Source organism: Oncorhynchus gorbuscha, linkage group LG19, assembly GCF_021184085.1.
Source record: "Oncorhynchus gorbuscha isolate QuinsamMale2020 ecotype Even-year linkage group LG19, OgorEven_v1.0, whole genome shotgun sequence".
NCBI classification, from domain to species: domain Eukaryota; kingdom Metazoa; phylum Chordata; class Actinopteri; order Salmoniformes; family Salmonidae; genus Oncorhynchus; species Oncorhynchus gorbuscha.
The window spans coordinates 72,150,108-72,169,625 of NC_060191.1; the positions used below are offsets into that span (position 1 = coordinate 72,150,108).

General features: G+C 36.3%; 1 protein-coding gene across 1 annotated transcript; it reads right to left on the minus strand.

Annotated features, from left to right (window-relative positions):
• Positions 1 to 2,592: 2,592 nt before the first annotated feature.
• Positions 2,593 to 6,602, minus strand: LOC124006182. Its single transcript, XM_046316022.1, has 5 exons — positions 6,391 to 6,602; positions 5,289 to 5,547; positions 4,652 to 5,110; positions 4,139 to 4,259; positions 2,593 to 3,763 (listed from the first exon to the last, which is right to left on the minus strand). The coding sequence occupies exons 1-5, from the start codon at positions 6,591 to 6,593 to the stop codon at positions 3,123 to 3,125; spliced, it is 1,683 nt and encodes a 560-aa protein (XP_046171978.1). The 5' UTR covers positions 6,594 to 6,602; the 3' UTR covers positions 2,593 to 3,122.
• Between the last annotated feature and the right edge of the window lie 12,916 nt (positions 6,603 to 19,518).

A 19,518-nucleotide genomic window follows, 5' to 3' on the forward strand; every position in this document is an offset into this window, starting at 1 on the left:
TAAACATTGTATGACATGTTTATGCAAACTTTAGTGATACATTTCAGATTTTCCGTCTGCCTGTTGTGAATGCCTTTGATCCTGTGGATTACAGAACAAAACGTGAGAACAAAACGGAGGTTTTTTGGATATAAAGAGGGACTTTAATAAAACAAACATTAATTGAGTAAATGGGAGTCTTGGGATTGCAACCATATGAAGATCATCAAAGGTAAGTGATTAATTGTATCGCTATTTCTGACTTTTGTAACTCCTCTAATTGGCTGGTTACTGTTTGTAATTATTTATCTGCTGGGCGCTGTTCTCAGATAATCGCATGGTTTGCTTCCACCATAAAGCCTTTTTGAAATCCGACACATCGGTTGGATTAACAAGAAGTTAATCTTTAAGACGATGTATAACACTTGCGGATGTTTTATGAATTTATATAATGTTTTTGAATTTGGCGCACCACAATTTCACTGGATGTTGGCCAGGTGGGACGCTAGTGTCCCACAGACCCTAGAGAAGTTAAACCACCCACCACTGCGACCTATATGGCCCTCGCTACATATTCATCGCCAGACCCACTGGCTCCAGGTCATCTATAAGTCTATGCTAGGTAAAGCTCTGCCTTATCTCAGTTCACTGGTCACGATAACAACACCCACGCGTAGCACGCGCTCCAGCAGGTATATCTCACTGGTCATCCCTAAAGCCAACACCTCCTTTGGCCACCTTTCCTTCCAGTTCTCTGTTGCCAGTGACTGGAACGAATTGCAAAAATCGCTGAAGCTGGAGACTTATAATTCCCTCACTAACTTTAAACATCAGCTATCTGAGCAGCTAACCGATCGCTGCAGCTGTATATAGTCCATCTGTAAATAGCCCACCTAATCTACCTACCTCATCCCCATATTATTTTTATTTACTTTTCTGCTCTTTTGCACACCAGTATCTCTACTTGCACACCATCATCTGGTCATCTATCACTCCAGTGTTAATCTGTTAAATTGTAATGACTTTGCTATTATGGCCTATTTATTGCCTTACCTCCTCACTCCTTTTGCACACACTGTATATAGACTTTCTTTTTTTTCTATTGTGTTATCACCGCCTGGTATGGCAACTGCTCAGCTTCTGCTCAGCCATTGCCACCCCGACTATTTACATTAGTTGGCTATCTGGATATGACGCTAGACAGTTAGCCATCACAAAGCTACCCTTAGTTACTGTATGTCAGAGAATGGTGCATTATTGGTAATTCCTGAGATGCCTGGAATAATGGATAATGTTGAAAGTATTCTGTACTTCTGTATATGTAAAGTGTAATATTGGGATGTAAACTCACAATGTAACATGTTCTAACTGTATATCTGACATAGTACAGGTGTCCTCTTTATTTTAAGCCAATAACCATGTGTGTGAGGTGTACACTTTTGTTTCAAAGTAGATTGGTTTGAGACAACCCAGAAACAGTCTGCGTGACTGATTTAGCCCACTGCTATATGTTTAGGCTTATAATGATAGGACCATACTGTACCTAGTGTGCTGATCACACCCCTATTTGAGCCTACTTGTTGGAGACCTGAATCAAATTTCAATGTATTGGACGCAGCTGGCTGATGAATGTCGTCTGTTGTGTGTGAGCTCTTTGCAATAATGAAAAGGGAGTTTAGGCCTCTGATTCTCACAATGGGCAGTACTACTACTATGTGCTCCATTCACTGCTATGTCAGTGGGGAGCCCAGCAGGCCTACAGTTCAAGCAGGTAACATATAGATGTAGGATATTAATTTGATCACTCTTTTGTTGGTGAGAAAAGGCAAACTTGTAGTGTATTTAAGCAATAAGGCCCGAGGGGGTGTGGTATATGGCCAATATATCACAGCTAATGGCTGTTCTTATTACGCAAAGCGGAGTGCCTGGATACAGCCTTTAGCCGTGGTATATTGGCCATATACCACAAACCCCTGCGGTGCCTTATTGCTATCATAAAGTGGTTAACAACATAATTAGAGCAGCAAAAATAAAGGTTTTGTCATACCCGTGGTATACAGTCTGATATACCACATATTTCAGCCAATCAGCATTCAGGGCTTGAACCACCCAGTTTATAATTTTGTTTTAAACAGGCTTCTAAAGTTCATAATTTTCACTTTGACATTTCAGACTTGAATTTGACCTAACGAAAAATGTATCAACCTCAGCAAAATGTCCATTCATTATAATCCACATAATAATTCACATTTCCTGTTGCTGCAAGATTATTTTCCTGCTGTAGCAAACTGGCTCAAATTAAGATGCTACATCTGTAGTGTTGACACCTACAAACAACTCTATTCACCAGAGGTTCAGATACCTTATTATGTGGTATAATGTCCTCTAAGGGTTAAAATATGTACTTCTCAGTTTCATTTATTTGATTGTGGTATTATGTTATGATCACCAGTTTGTTAATCAGAGTTGAGTGTAATGATAGTATTGTGTATTTTTGTATTTATTATGGATCCCCATAAGCTGCTGCCAATGTATCTTGTATTGCACTTAAGGATGCTTTATGCACAGTTGTAGGAAACAGTCACATAATTACATTTTTGTATTGTTGCTTTATTAAGATGACATTAGATACATTTCTTAGGGGCGGCAGGTAGCCTAGCGGTTAGAGCGTTGGACTAGTAACTAAAGGTGGCGAGATCAAATCCCAGAGCTGACAAGGTAAAAATCTGTCATTCTGCACCTGAACAAAGCAGTTAACCCACTGTTCCTAGGCCATAAAAAAAATAAGAATTTGTTCTTAACTGACTTGCCTAGTTAAGTAAAATTATTGTGGTTACAAAGCTATTTTATAACTATGGATAATATTAACAAGTGTTTAGAAAACAATGAATTTATGTGCAACCGGGATGGGCAACTCCAGTCCTCGGCGGTGCCTGATTGGTGTCACTCTTTCCCCCCATCCCTAGCTAACACACCTGATGAAACTAATTGCATTCTAAACCGAAGATCATGATTAGTTGAACATTGGAGTCAGGTGTGTTAGCTGAGACTGGGGCAAAAGTGTTACACCAATTAGGCCCTTGAGGACTGGAGTTAACCATCCCTCGTGTAAAACCTTTCAGTTTCTAGGTTTAGACATCTAGCTATGTTGAATGTATCTCAATGACTAGTTTATACCTTGTTGGTGCCCTGGAGGTTTGCAGCCATGCTGCTAATTGTACATGTATAAGAACAGTCAATAGAATGAACTTCGCTTGCATAGATGGTAGCTTATTGACCAGAGAGACCAGAACAAAGCACAAGAAGGCTAGGAGCCCTATGTAGGGGAAAGGAGGGGAGACTGTTAACCAAAGAGCACAGATCAGGACCTGTATGAGAGTGAAAGCCAGAACACTGAGTCTCTGCTGTGGAGGACCAAACCATTTCATGGCTTTACTGGCTGGAAGTGTAGCCCTGAAGGCCATCAACACCACTATTGTTTTCCCCAGAACACAAGAGATGCAGAGGACGAAGGTGATCCCAAACGCTGTGTGACGCAGCATACAGGACCATTCAGAGGGCCGGCCAATGGCGGTGAGAGGTGAGAGAGTACACAGAGTCTGTGTGATGAGCAGCAGGAAGCTCAGCTTTCTGTTGGCTCTGAGGACAGGGGTGTCTCTGTGTGATCTACTGGTGTAGATCATAAGCCAGAACAGAGCTGTCACCACAAGTCCTTCTTCCACCCAGCCATAAGAGACACACTGATGGCTGCTCTGCAGGATATGTGGGATATAGTTACTAGCATCTGGTAAAGAAACACAGCATTTAGAACAATGCGAGGATTTTACACTGTCAATAAGCAAAACATCAAAAAGGTGACATTGTAGCCTGAATAGATCATTGATTATCTTTAATATGATTTGTGGTATTTAGGGGAATATTACACTGACTTAAAATGCTGCACAATTAATTTTATACCTTGGCTTTCGTGTCCTGATATACATTTTTTTTAATTTCAGCGTGATTTTCACGCTAAATGTTAGGTTGAATCAAATTATTCAAAACACATTATTTATATACAATTTGCGGTTCATGATTTGTTACAAAAACGCAACCATTATTATAGAGGAGGAAGAGGAAGTCAACATTATATCAGTCACAAGTGGATTTTTTTCCTCACCATTTTTCTGTTCATGTTCTCTGTCCGTCGTCACTTTTAGGTTGAAACAACGTGATACTACTGTGTTAGCATCACTCCATCTGCCCAGCGGAGATATATTTATGCACACCGCCTTTGGTAGCTGTCAGTGGAATACTACAATAGTTACTACAACATAGACACACACAATGCACTTAGACATACAATCTGTATGTACATGGGGAGGAAGGTAGCCTAGTGGTTAGAACGTTGGACTTGTAACCAAAAGGTTGCTAGATTGAATCCCAGAGCTGACAAGATACAAATCTGTTGTTCTGCCCCTGAACAAGGGAGTTAACCCACTGCCCCCCGGTAGGCCGTCATTGAAAATAAGAATTTGTTCTTGCCTAGTTAAATAAATGTAATACAAAAATATGGGAGAAAAACGTTTTTTTTTTTTTTTGGGGGGGGGGGTCTGCCACTTTTCATTTTCCCCTCATTGCATCAGCCTTCATAAATAGTACAATAATCACAAAATTCCAAGTTAACAAGTACCTGGTTTGGTGTCAACACAGCATATTTCATACAGTCAGACTCAGTATGACTGTCGCTGCATTGCTTTCTCATGTCAGCTGCCGTTGTCAATGCACACATGACCCTATGGACCTGGAACGATGCTCGGCCCTCAGGGAGAGGGGAGCACAGCCACTGCTGAGCAGCCAGGCTCCAGTCACAGATAAAGGAACTCTGTGATCCATCCGAGGGTATCAGATTTAGTAAGAACTCAGTCAGGCCGGGGAGAACAAACCCCTTCACTTCATGTGAGGGAGCCTGACTCTCAGCTTTACCCTCCGGTATGCATGTCCCACAGACAACATCCACTCTGCTCCAGCATGTCAGGGGCAGCATCGGGGCTAGGTTCTGGGCACAGTGACTGGACTCTGCTCTGAGGAGAATGGCTCTGGGGTTAACATCTCTGTCTCTCAGACATGCACAAGTACATAGGTGGATCATCTAGGACAGAAAGGAGAAGAACACACACATATTATATCATTATTGAGCTCACTTACTAATGTCGGAATCAACAAAATTTTATTACATGTTAAAACTTGCATTACTCAACAAATCATTCTGTAGGAGGTAGGGCTGCACAATATGTACTGCTGGGTATCACGCTCCCTGTCAGTCTCACCTGTAGCCAGTGTGAGGAGCTGCCGAGACCAGAGGAGGAGTGTCCCACCAGCGCCAGCACCCTGCTGCGGCTCCAGCTCCGCAGTCCTGTCGGCTCTCTCTGCTCCCCTCCTTTCAAAGCCTCCAGAACGGCTCGCAGCAGATTGTTGCTCCCACAGATGGAATAGACGTTGTAGCCCAGAGTCACAGCCGGTAGAAGTTCAGAGTTTCTGTTGATCTCCTCTCTAGTGAATAGCACCATCCAGTCCTCTTGAATTGTGCTGGAGAATAAAATAGCTATTTTCACATGGCTGTACATAAACCCCCTACTCCCCCTTCAAAATCTTTTCAACAATTTGGAAGACAGTAAGATCCTCCTCCAAAAACCTACATTTAGCAAATCAATATGAATGTCTGGTGCTACATCTGTTCATTTAATACAGCTGTAACCTGCGTATAACAATTCAAGATGAGTGCAGTTTATTTGTGTACATTTAGTCCTCAACAACAGAGAGAGAGAGAGAGAGAGAGAGAGAGAGAGAGAGAGAGAGAGAGAGAGAGAGAGAGAGAGAGAGAGAGAGAGAGAGAGAGAGAGAGAGAGAGAGAGAGAGAGAGAGAGAGAGAGAGAGAGAGAGAGAGAGAGAGAGAGAGAGAGACAGAGACAGAGACAGAGACAGAGACAGAGACAGAGAGAGAGAGAGATCTGGAGTGACTTCGGGAGAAACTAGTACATTGCTCCGGCATCCTGTGGAGTTTCTCATCAGGTTGTTTAATTGCCTTTTAGATGTCCCATGATATGTCATTTAGAGTCCAATCATTTGATCTCAGTTTCCCACAGAGACAATTACAACAATTACAAAATCAGTGCTGATTAAACAACCAAGAGTGACATTTAAATCCAGGTTCTCCATATCTTACAATATAATGTTATAATAAGTAGTATTATATGTGCATTACGGACAAAAATACATTGTATTTAGGAATCGTCGATACATATATTTAATGTTCCTAGAGAGAGAAATTGTTAGTGCTGAAAAGAGATGGTCGAATTTGCAAAATAAAATGACATTAGTAAAAAAATTAGTAAAAATTAGTAAAAATTACAATTCCATTTGTATACTCACCGTTCATATTTCAGAAACGGATTCATTCTACAGTGAGTGAGAGCGTCTCCAGCGGAGTTGTTTAAAGTGGAACCTCTTGTCTCCCCATCCTCTCTAGTGTGTGGTAGCTCAGCGCTCGGGTCCAGAGTCAGACAGAGTCTTCTGCAATAGGGAGTCACTGCCCCGGTGAACAGAGCTATCAAGACAAGTGTGACTGGTCTCATCTCAGAGCCTCGCCTTGGCACAGTCACCATCCTGGAGAGTCTCTGTGTTTTATAGCCTCCTGTCTCCTACCCAGCTGTAAGGGGCTATTCAATTGGGGACAGACTGACAAGCAAACACAATTGTTGCGTAAGGCATCCAGAACTTAGGAGAGCAAACAACATGACATCTGATTCCTTGGTCAACCAATGGTAATTTCCGTTTATTTACCACAGTAATTGTTTATCTCTTTCAAGAGAAGTTTTCCCATTCCCACTCTCACTGTGTGTCCTAATATAACAGCCCTTTCCATTCTAGTGTACACAGTACGATGAGTTATTATCTAAGTAATGTGTTTTTAGATTACCTTTAATTTATTTCAACATCTATCTGAAATGGGTCACACTGGTTTCCAGTTACAGATAGATATCATTCACAAAGCCTAGCATGTCAGCTGCAAAAATAGACCCTGATTCTATGACATCTATCTGCCAAAGTATGTCATCTGCCATAATATGTATCTATCTGCCATAATATGTATCTATCTGCCATAATATGACATCTATCTACCACATTATGACATCTATCTACCACATTATGACATCTATCTACCACATTATGACATCTATCTGCCACAATTATGACATCTATCTACCACATTATGACATCTATCTACCACATTATGACATCTATCTACCATAATATGACATCTATCTATCACATTATGACATCTATCTGCTGTATTATGACATCTATCTACCACATTATCACATCTATCTGCTGTATTATGACATCTATCTACCACATTATGACATCTATCTACCACATTATGACATCTATCTACCATAATATGACATCTATCTATCACATTATGACATCTATCTGCTGTATTATGACATCTATCTGCCACATTATGACATCTATCTACCATATTATGACATCTATCTACCACATTATGACATCTATCTACCACATTATGACATATATGACATCTATCTACCACATTATGACATCTATCTGCCATATTATGACATCTATCTACCATATTATGACATCTATCTACCACATTATGACATCTATCTGCTGTATTATGACATCTATCTACCATATTATGACATCTATCTACCATAATATGACATCTATCTACCATATTATGGCATCTATCTACCATAATATGACATCTATCTACCATATTATGACATCTATCTGCTGTATTATGACATCTATCTACCACATTATGACATCTATCTGCCGTATTATGACATCTATCTACCACATTATGACATCTATATAGAGTATTATGACATCTATCTGCCATATTATGACATCTATCTACCACATTATGACATCTATCTGCCACATTATGACATCTATCTACCACATTATGACATCTATCTATCATATTATGACATCTATCTGCCATATTATGACATCTATCTGCTGTATTATGACATCTATCTACCACATTATGACATCTATCTGCCACATTATGACCTATATCTACCACATTATGACATCTATCTGCTGTATTATGACATCTATCTACCATATTATGACATCTATCTGCTGTATTATGACATCTATCTACCACATTATGACATCTATCTGCTGTATTATGACATCTATCTACCACATTATGACATCTATCTGCCATATTATGACATCTATCTACCACATTATGACATCTATCTGCCACATTATGACATATATCTACCACATTATGACATCTATCTATCATATTATGACATCTATCTGCCATATTATGACATCTATCTGCCATAATATGACATCTATCTGCCACATTATGACATCTATCTATCATATTATGACATCTATCTGCTGTATTATGACATCTATCTACCACATAATGACTTCTATCTGCCATATTATGACATCTATCTGCCACATTATGACATCTATCTGCCATATTATGACATCTATCTGCCATATTATGACATCTATCTGCCACATTATGACATCTATCTGCCATATTATGACATCTATCTGCCATATTATGACATCTATCTGCTGTATTATGAAATCTATCTGCCATAATATGACATCTATCTACCATAATATGACATCTACCACATGACATCTATCTACCACATTATGACATCTATCTGCCACATTATGACATCTATCTGCCACATTATGACATCTATCTGCCATATTATGACATCTATCTGCCTATATTATGACATCTATCTGCCACATTATGACATCTATCTGCCATATTATGACATCTATCTGCCATATTATGACATCTATCTGCTGTATTATGAAATCTATCTGCCATAATATGACATCTATCTACCATAATATGACATCTACCACATGACATCTATCTACCACATTATGACATCTATCTGCCACATTATGACATCTATCTGCTGTATTATGACATCTATCTACCACATTATGACATATATCTGCTGTATTATGACATCTATCTACCACATTATGACATCTATCTGCCATATTATGACATCTATCTACCACATTATGACATCTATCTGCCACATTATGACATATATCTACTGTTATGACATCTATCTATCATATTATGACATCTATCTGCCATATTATGACATCTATCTGCCATAATATGACATCTATCTGCCACATTATGACATCTATCTATCATATTATGACATCTATCTGCTGTATTATGACATCTATCTACCACATAATGACTTCTATCTGCCATATTATGACATCTATCTGCCACATTATGACATCTATCTGCCATATTATGACATCTATCTGCCATATTATGACATCTATCTGCCACATTATGACATCTATCTGCCATATTATGACATCTATCTGCCATATTATGACATCTATCTGCTGTATTATGAAATCTATCTGCCATAATATGACATCTATCTACCATAATATGACATCTACCACATGACATCTATCTACCACATTATGACATCTATCTGCCACATTATGACATCTATCTGCCACATTATGACATCTATCTGCCATATTATGACATCTATCTGCCATATTATGACATCTATCTGCTGTATTATGAAATCTATCTGCCATAATATGACATCTATCTACCATAATATGACATCTACCACATGACATCTATCTACCACATTATGACATCTATCTGCCACATTATGACATCTATCTGCCACATTATGACATCTATCTACCACATTATGACATCTATATAGAGTATTATGACATCTATCTGCCATATTATGACATCTATCTACCACATTATGACATCTATCTGCCACATTATGACATCTATCTACCACATTATGACATCTATCTATCATATTATGACATCTATCTGCCATATTATGACATCTATCTGCTGTATTATGACATCTATCTACCACATTATGACATCTATCTGCCACATTATGACCTATATCTACCACATTATGACATCTATCTGCTGTATTATGACATCTATCTACCATATTATGACATCTATCTGCTGTATTATGACATCTATCTATTATGACATCTATCTGCTGTATTATGACATCTATCTACCACATTATGACATCTATCTGCCATATTATGACATCTATCTACCACATTATGACATCTATCTGCCACATTATGACATCTATCTACCACATTATGACATCTATCTATCATATTATGACATCTATCTGCCATATTATGACATCTATCTGCCATAATATGACATCTATCTGCCACATTATGACATCTATCTATCATATTATGACATCTATCTGCTGTATTATGACATCTATCTACCACATAATGACTTCTATCTGCCATATTATGACATCTATCTGCCACATTATGACATCTATCTGCCATATTATGACATCTATCTGCCATATTATGACATCTATCTGCCACATTATGACATCTATCTGCCATATTATGACATCTACATCTATCGCCATATTATGACATCTATCTGCTGTATTATGAAATCTATCTGCCATAATATGACATCTATCTACCATAATATGACATCTACCACATGACATCTATCTACCACATTATGACATATATCTGCCACATTATGACATCTATCTGCCACATTATGACATCTATCTGCCATATTATGACATCTATCTGCCATATTATGACATCTATCTGCCACATTATGACATCTATCTGCCATATTATGACATCTATCTGCCATATTATGACATCTATCTGCTGTATTATGAAATCTATCTGCCATAATATGACATCTATCTACCATAATATGACATCTACCACATGACATCTATCTACCACATTATGACATCTATCTGCCACATTATGACATCTATCTGCTGTATTATGACATCTATCTACCACATTATGACATATATCTGCTGTATTATGACATCTATCTACCACATTATGACATCTATCTGCCATATTATGACATCTATCTACCACATTATGACATCTATCTGCCACATTATGACATATATCTACCACATTATGACATCTATCTATCATATTATGACATCTATCTGCCATATTATGACATCTATTATAATATGACATCTATCTGCCACATTATGACATCTATCTATCATATTATGACATCTATCTGCTGTATTATGACATCTATCTACCACATAATGACTTCTATCTGCCATATTATGACATCTATCTGCCACATTATGACATCTATCTGCCATATTATGACATCTATCTGCCATATTATGACATCTATCTGCCACATTATGACATCTATCTGCCATATTATGACATCTATCTGCCATATTATGACATCTATCTGCTGTATTATGAAATCTATCTGCCATAATATGACATCTATCTACCATAATATGACATCTACCACATGACATCTATCTACCACATTATGACATCTATCTGCCACATTATGACATCTATCTGCCACATTATGACATCTATCTGCCATATTATGACATCTATCTGCCATATTATGACATCTATCTGCTGTATTATGACATCTATATGCTGTATTATGACATCTATCTGCCATATTATGACATCTATCTGCCACATTATGACATCTATCTACCACATTATGACATCTATCTGCTGTATTATGACATCTATCTGCCACATAATGACATCTATCTGCCATATTATGACATCTATCTGCCATATTATGACATCTATCTACCACATTATGACATCTATCTGCTGTATTATGACATCTATCTGCTGTATTATGACATCTATCTGCCACATAATGACATCTATCTGCCATATTATGACATCTATCTGCCATATTATGACATCTATCTGCCATATTATGACATCTATCTGCCATATTATGACATCTATCTACCACATTATGACATCTATCTGCCATATTATGACATCTATCTGCCGTATTATGACATCTATCTGCCACATTATGACATCTATCTATCATATTATGACATATATCTGCTGTATTATGACATCTATCTGCCATATTATGACATCTATCTGCTGTATTATGACATATATCTATCATATTATGACATCTATCTGCCACATTATGACATCTATCTATCATATTATGACATCTATCTGCCGTATTATGACATCTATCTGCCATATTATGACATCTATCTGCTGTATTATGACATCTATCTGCCATATTATGACATCTATCTGCCACATTATGACATCTATCTACCACATTATGACATATATCTGCTGTATTATGACATATATCCGCTGTATTATGACATCTATCTGCCACATTATGACATCTATCTACCACATTATGACATCTATCTGCCATATTATGACATATATCTGCTGTATTATGACATCTATCTGCCATATTATGACATCTATCTGCTGTATTATGACATCTATCTGCCATAATATCACAGCTATCTACCATAATATGACATCTACCACATGATGACATCTATCTGCCACATTATGACATCTATCTGCCACATTATGACATGTATCATATTATGACATCTATCTGCTGTATTATGACATATATCTACCACATTATGACATCTATCTATCATATTATGACATCTATCTACCACATAATGACATCTATCTATCATATTATGACATCTATCTGCTGTATTATGACATCTATCTACCACATAATGACATCTACCTGCCACATTATGACATCTATCTGCCATATGATGACATCTATCTACCACATTATGACATATATCTGCTGTATTATGACATATATCTGCCACATTATGACATCTATCTACCATATTATGACATCTATCTACCACATTATGACATATATCTGCTGTATTATGACATATATCTGCCACATTATGACATCTATCTACCACATTATGACATCTATCTGCCATATTATGACATCTATCTGCCACATTATGACATCTATCTGCCACATTATGACATCTATCTGCTGTATTATGACATCTATCTGCCGTATTATGACATCTATCTGCCACATTATGACATCCATCTGCCATAATATGACATCTATCTACCATATTATGACATCTATCTACCACATTATGACATCTATCTGCTGTATTATGACATCTATCTGCCACATTATGACATCTATCTACCACATTATGACATCTATCTACCACATTATGACATCTATCATATTATGACATCTATCTACCACATAATGACATCTATCTACCACATTATGACATCTATCTGCCACATTATGACATCTATCTGCCACATTATGACATCTATCTGCCATATTATGACATCTATCTGCTGTATTATGACATCTATCTGCCATATTATGACATCTATCTGCCATATTATGACATCTATCTGCCATATTATGACATATATCTGCAGTATTATGATATCTATCTGCCATATTATGACATATATCTGCTGTATTATGACATCTATCTGCCATATTATGACATCTATCTGCCATATTATGACATCTATCTGCTGTATTATGACATCTATCTGCTGTATTATGACATCTATCTGCCACATAATGACTTATATCTGCAATATTATGACATCTATCTGCCACATTATGACATCTATCTACCATAATATGACATCTACCACATGACATCTATCTACCACATTATGACATCTATCTGCCACATTATGACATCTATCTGCCACATTATGACATCTATCTGCCATATTATGACATCTATCTGCCATATTATGACATCTATCTGCTGTATTATGACATCTATATGCTGTATTATGACATCTATCTGCCATATTATGACATCTATCTGCCACATTATGACATCTATCTACCACATTATGACATCTATCTGCTGTATTATGACATCTATCTGCCACATAATGACATCTATCTGCCATATTATGACATCTATCTGCCATATTATGACATCTATCTACCACATTATGACATCTATCTGCTGTATTATGACATCTATCTGCTGTATTATGACATCTATCTGCCACATAATGACATCTATCTGCCATATTATGACATCTATCTGCCATATTATGACATCTATCTGCCATATTATGACATCTATCTGCCATATTATGACATCTATCTACCACATTATGACATCTATCTGCCATATTATGACATCTATCTGCCATATTATGACATCTATCTGCCATATTATGACATCTATCTATCATATTATGACATCATCTGCTGTATGACATCTATCTGCCATATTATGACATCTATCTGCCACATTATGACATCTATCTATCATATTATGACATCTATCTGCCACATTATGACATCTATCTATCATATTATGACATCTATCTGCTGTATTATGACATCTATCTGCCATATTATGACATCTATCTGCCATATTATGACATCTATCTGCTGTATTATGACATCTATCTGCCATATTATGACATCTATCTGCCACATTATGACATCTATCTACCACATTATGACATATATCTGCTGTATTATGACATATATCCGCTGTATTATGACATCTATCTGCCACATTATGACATCTATCTACCACATTATGACATCTATCTGCCATATTATGACATATATCTGCTGTATTATGACATCTATCTGCCATATTATGACATCTATCTGCTGTATTATGACATCTATCTGCCATAATATGACAGCTATCTACCATAATATGACATCTACCACATGATGACATCTATCTGCCACATTATGACATCTATCTGCCACATTATGACATCTATCATATTATGACATCTATCTGCTGTATTATGACATATATCTACCACATTATGACATCTATCTATCATATTATGACATCTATCTACCACATAATGACATCTATCTATCATATTATGACATCTATCTGCTGTATTATGACATCTATCTACCACATAATGACATCTACCTGCCACATTATGACATCTATCTGCCATATGATGACATCTATCTACCACATTATGACATATATCTGCTGTATTATGACATATATCTGCCACATTATGACATCTATCTACCATATTATGACATCTATCTACCACATTATGACATATATCTGCTGTATTATGACATATATCTGCCACATTATGACATCTATCTACCACATTATGACATCTATCTGCCATATTATGACATCTATCTGCCACATTATGACATATATCTGCCATATTATGACATCTATCTGCTGTATTATGACATCTATCTGCCGTATTATGACATCTATCTGCCACATTATGACATCCATCTGCCATAATATGACATCTATCTACCATATTATGACATCTATCTATTATGACATCTATCTGCTGTATTATGACATCTATCTGCCACATTATGACATCTATCTACCACATTATGACATCTATCTACCACATTATGACATCTATCATATTATGACATCTATCTACCACATAATGACATCTATCTACCACATTATGACATCTATCTGCCACATTATGACATCTATCTGCCACATTATGACATCTATCTGCCATATTATGACATCTATCTGTTGTATTATGACATCTATCTGCCATATTATGACATCTATCTGCCATATTATGACATCTATCTGCCATATTATGACATATATCTGCAGTATTATGACATCTATCTGCCATATTATGACATATATCTGCTGTATTATGACATCTATCTGCCACATTATGACATCTATCTGCCATATTATGACATCTATCTGCTGTATTATGACATCTATCTGCTGTATTATGACATCTATCTGCCACATAATGACATCTATATCTGCAATATTATGACATCTATCTGCCATATTATGACATCTATCTACCATATTATGACATCTATCCACATGACATCTATCTATGACATCTATCTGCCACATTATGACATCTATCTGCCATGACATTATGACATCTATCTGCCATATTATGACATCTATCTGCCATATTATGACATCTATCTGCTGTATTATGACATCTATATGCTGTATTATGACATCTATCTGCCATATTATGACATCTATCTGCCACATTATGACATCTATCTACCACATTATGACATCTATCTGTTGTATTATGACATCTATCTGCCACATAATGACATCTATCTGCATCATATTATGACATCTATCTGCCATATTATGACATCTATCTGCCACATTATGACATCTATCTGCCATTATGACATTATCTGACATCTATCTGCCATATTATGACATCTATCTGCCATATTATGACATCTATCTGCCATATTATGACATCTATCTGCCATATTATGACATCTATCTACCACATTATGACATCTATCTGCCATATTATGACATCTATCTGCCATATTATGACATCTATCTGCTGTATTCTATGACATATATCTGCCATTGTATTATGACATCTATCTGCCATATTATGACATCTATCTGCATCTATATTATGACATCTATATGACATCTATCTGCCACATTATGACATCTATCTATCATATTATGACATCTATCTGTTGTATTATGACATCTATCTGCCATATTATGACATCTATCTGCCATGTATTATGACATCTATCTGCCATATTATGACATCTATCTGCCATTATGACATCTATCTACATATATCTGCTGTATTATGACATCTATCTGCTGTATTATGACATCTATTATTATGACATCTATCTGCCACATTATGACATCTATCTGCCACATTATGACATCTATATCTCTATCTGCCATATTATGACATCTATCTGCCACATTATGACATCTATCTGCTGTATTATGACATCTATCTGCCACATTGACATCTATCTGCCATATTATGACATCTATCTGCCACATTATGACATCTATCTGCCATGACATCTATCTGCCATATTATGACATCTATCTGCCATATTATGACATCTATCTGCCACATTATGACATCTATCTGCCATATTATGACATCTATCTGCCATATTATGACATCTATCTGCCACATTATGACATCTATCTGCTGTATTATGACATCTATCTGCCATATTATGACATCTATCTGCTGATTATGACATCTATCTGCCATATTATGACATCTATCTGCCATCATTATGACATCTATCTATCATATTATGACATCTATCTGCTGTATTATGACATCTATCTGCCATTTATGACATCTATCTGCCATATTATGACATATTATGACATCTATCTGCCATATTATGACATCTATCTGCCACATTATGACATCTATCTACCACATTATGACATATATCTGCTGTATTATGACATATATCTGCTGTATTATGACATCTATCTGCCATTATGACATCTATCTACCATTATGACATCTATCTGCCATATTATGACATATATCTGCTGTATTATGACATCTATCTGCCATATTATGACATCTATCTGCTGTATTATGACATCTATCTGCCATAATATGACAGCTATCTACCATAATATGACATCTACCACATGATGACATCTATCTGCCACATTATGACATCTATCTGCCACATTATGACATCTATCATATTATGACATCTATCTGCTGTATTATGACATATATCTACCACATTATGACATCTATCTATCATATTATGACATCTATCTACCACATAATGACATCTATCTATCATATTATGACATCTATCTGCTGTATTATGACATCTATCTACCACATAATGACATCTACCTGCCACATTATGACATCTATCTGCCATATGATGACATCTATCTACCACATTATGACATATATCTGCTGTATTATGACATATATCTGCCACATTATGACATCTATCTACCATATTATGACATCTATCTACCACATTATGACATATATCTGCTGTATTATGACATATATCTGCCACATTATGACATCTATCTACCACATTATGACATCTATCTGCCATATTATGACATCTATCTGCCACATTATATATATCTGCCACATCTATCTGCTGTATTATGACATCTATCTGCCGTATTATGACATCTATCTGCCACATTATGACATCCATCTGCCATAATATGACATCTATCTACCATATTATGACATCTATCTACCACATTATGACATCTATCTGCTGTATTATGACATCTATCTGCCACATTATGACATCTATCTACCACATTATGACATCTATCTACCACATTATGACATCTATCATATTATGACATCTATCTACCACATAATGACATCTATCTACCACATTATGACATCTATCTGCCACATTATGACATCTATCTGCCACATTATGACATCTATCTGCCATATTATGACATCTATCTGCCATATTATGACATCTATCTGCCATATTATGACATCTATCTGCCATATTATGACATCTATCTGCCATATTATGACATCTATCTGCAGTATTATGACATCTATCTGCCATATATGACATATTATGACATCTATCTGCCATATTATGACATCTATCTGCCATATTATGACATCTATCTGCTGTATTATGACATCTATCTGCTGTATTTGCATATGACATCTATCTGCCACATAATGACTTATATCTGCAATATTATGACATCTATCTGCCACATTATGACATCTATCTACCATATTATGACATCTATCTACCACATTATGACATCTATCTGACATCATCTGCCACATTATGACATCTATCTGCCACATTATGACATCTATCTGCTGTATTATGACATCTATCTGCCATATTATGACATCTATCTGCCATATTATGACATCTATCTGCCACATTATGACATCTATATCTGCCACATTATGACATCTATCTGCCATATTATGACATCTATCTGCCATATTATGACATCTATCTACCACATTATGACATATATCTGCTGTATTATGACATCTATCTGCCACATTATGACATCTATCTACCATATTATGACATCTATCTACCACATTATGACATATATCTGCTGTATTATGACATATATCTGCTGTATTATGACATCTATCTACCACATTATGACATCTATCTGCCATATTATGACATCTATCTGCCACATTATGACATCTATCTGCCATATTATGACATCTATCTACCATATTATGACATCTATCTTATGACATCTATCTGCTGTTTATGACATCTATCTGCCATATTATGACATCTATCTGCCACATTATGACATCTATCTGCCACATTATGACATCTATCTGCCATATTATGACATCTATCTGCCATATTATGACATCTATCTGCCACATTATGACATCTATCTGCTGTATTATGACATCATCTGCCATTATGACATCTATCTGCCATCTATTATGACATCTATCTGCTGTATTATGACATCTATCTGCCATCTATATGACATCTATCTGCCATGACATCTATCTGCCATATTATGACATCTATCTGCCACATTATGACATCTATCTGCCACATTATGACATCTATCTATTATGACATCTATCTACCACATTATGACATCTATCTGCCATATTATGACATCTATCTGCCACATTATGACATCTATCTGCCACATTATGACATCTATCTATCATATTATGACATCTATCTGCCATATTATGACATCTATCTGCCACATTATGACATCTATCTGCTGTATTATGACATCTATCTATCACATTATGACATCT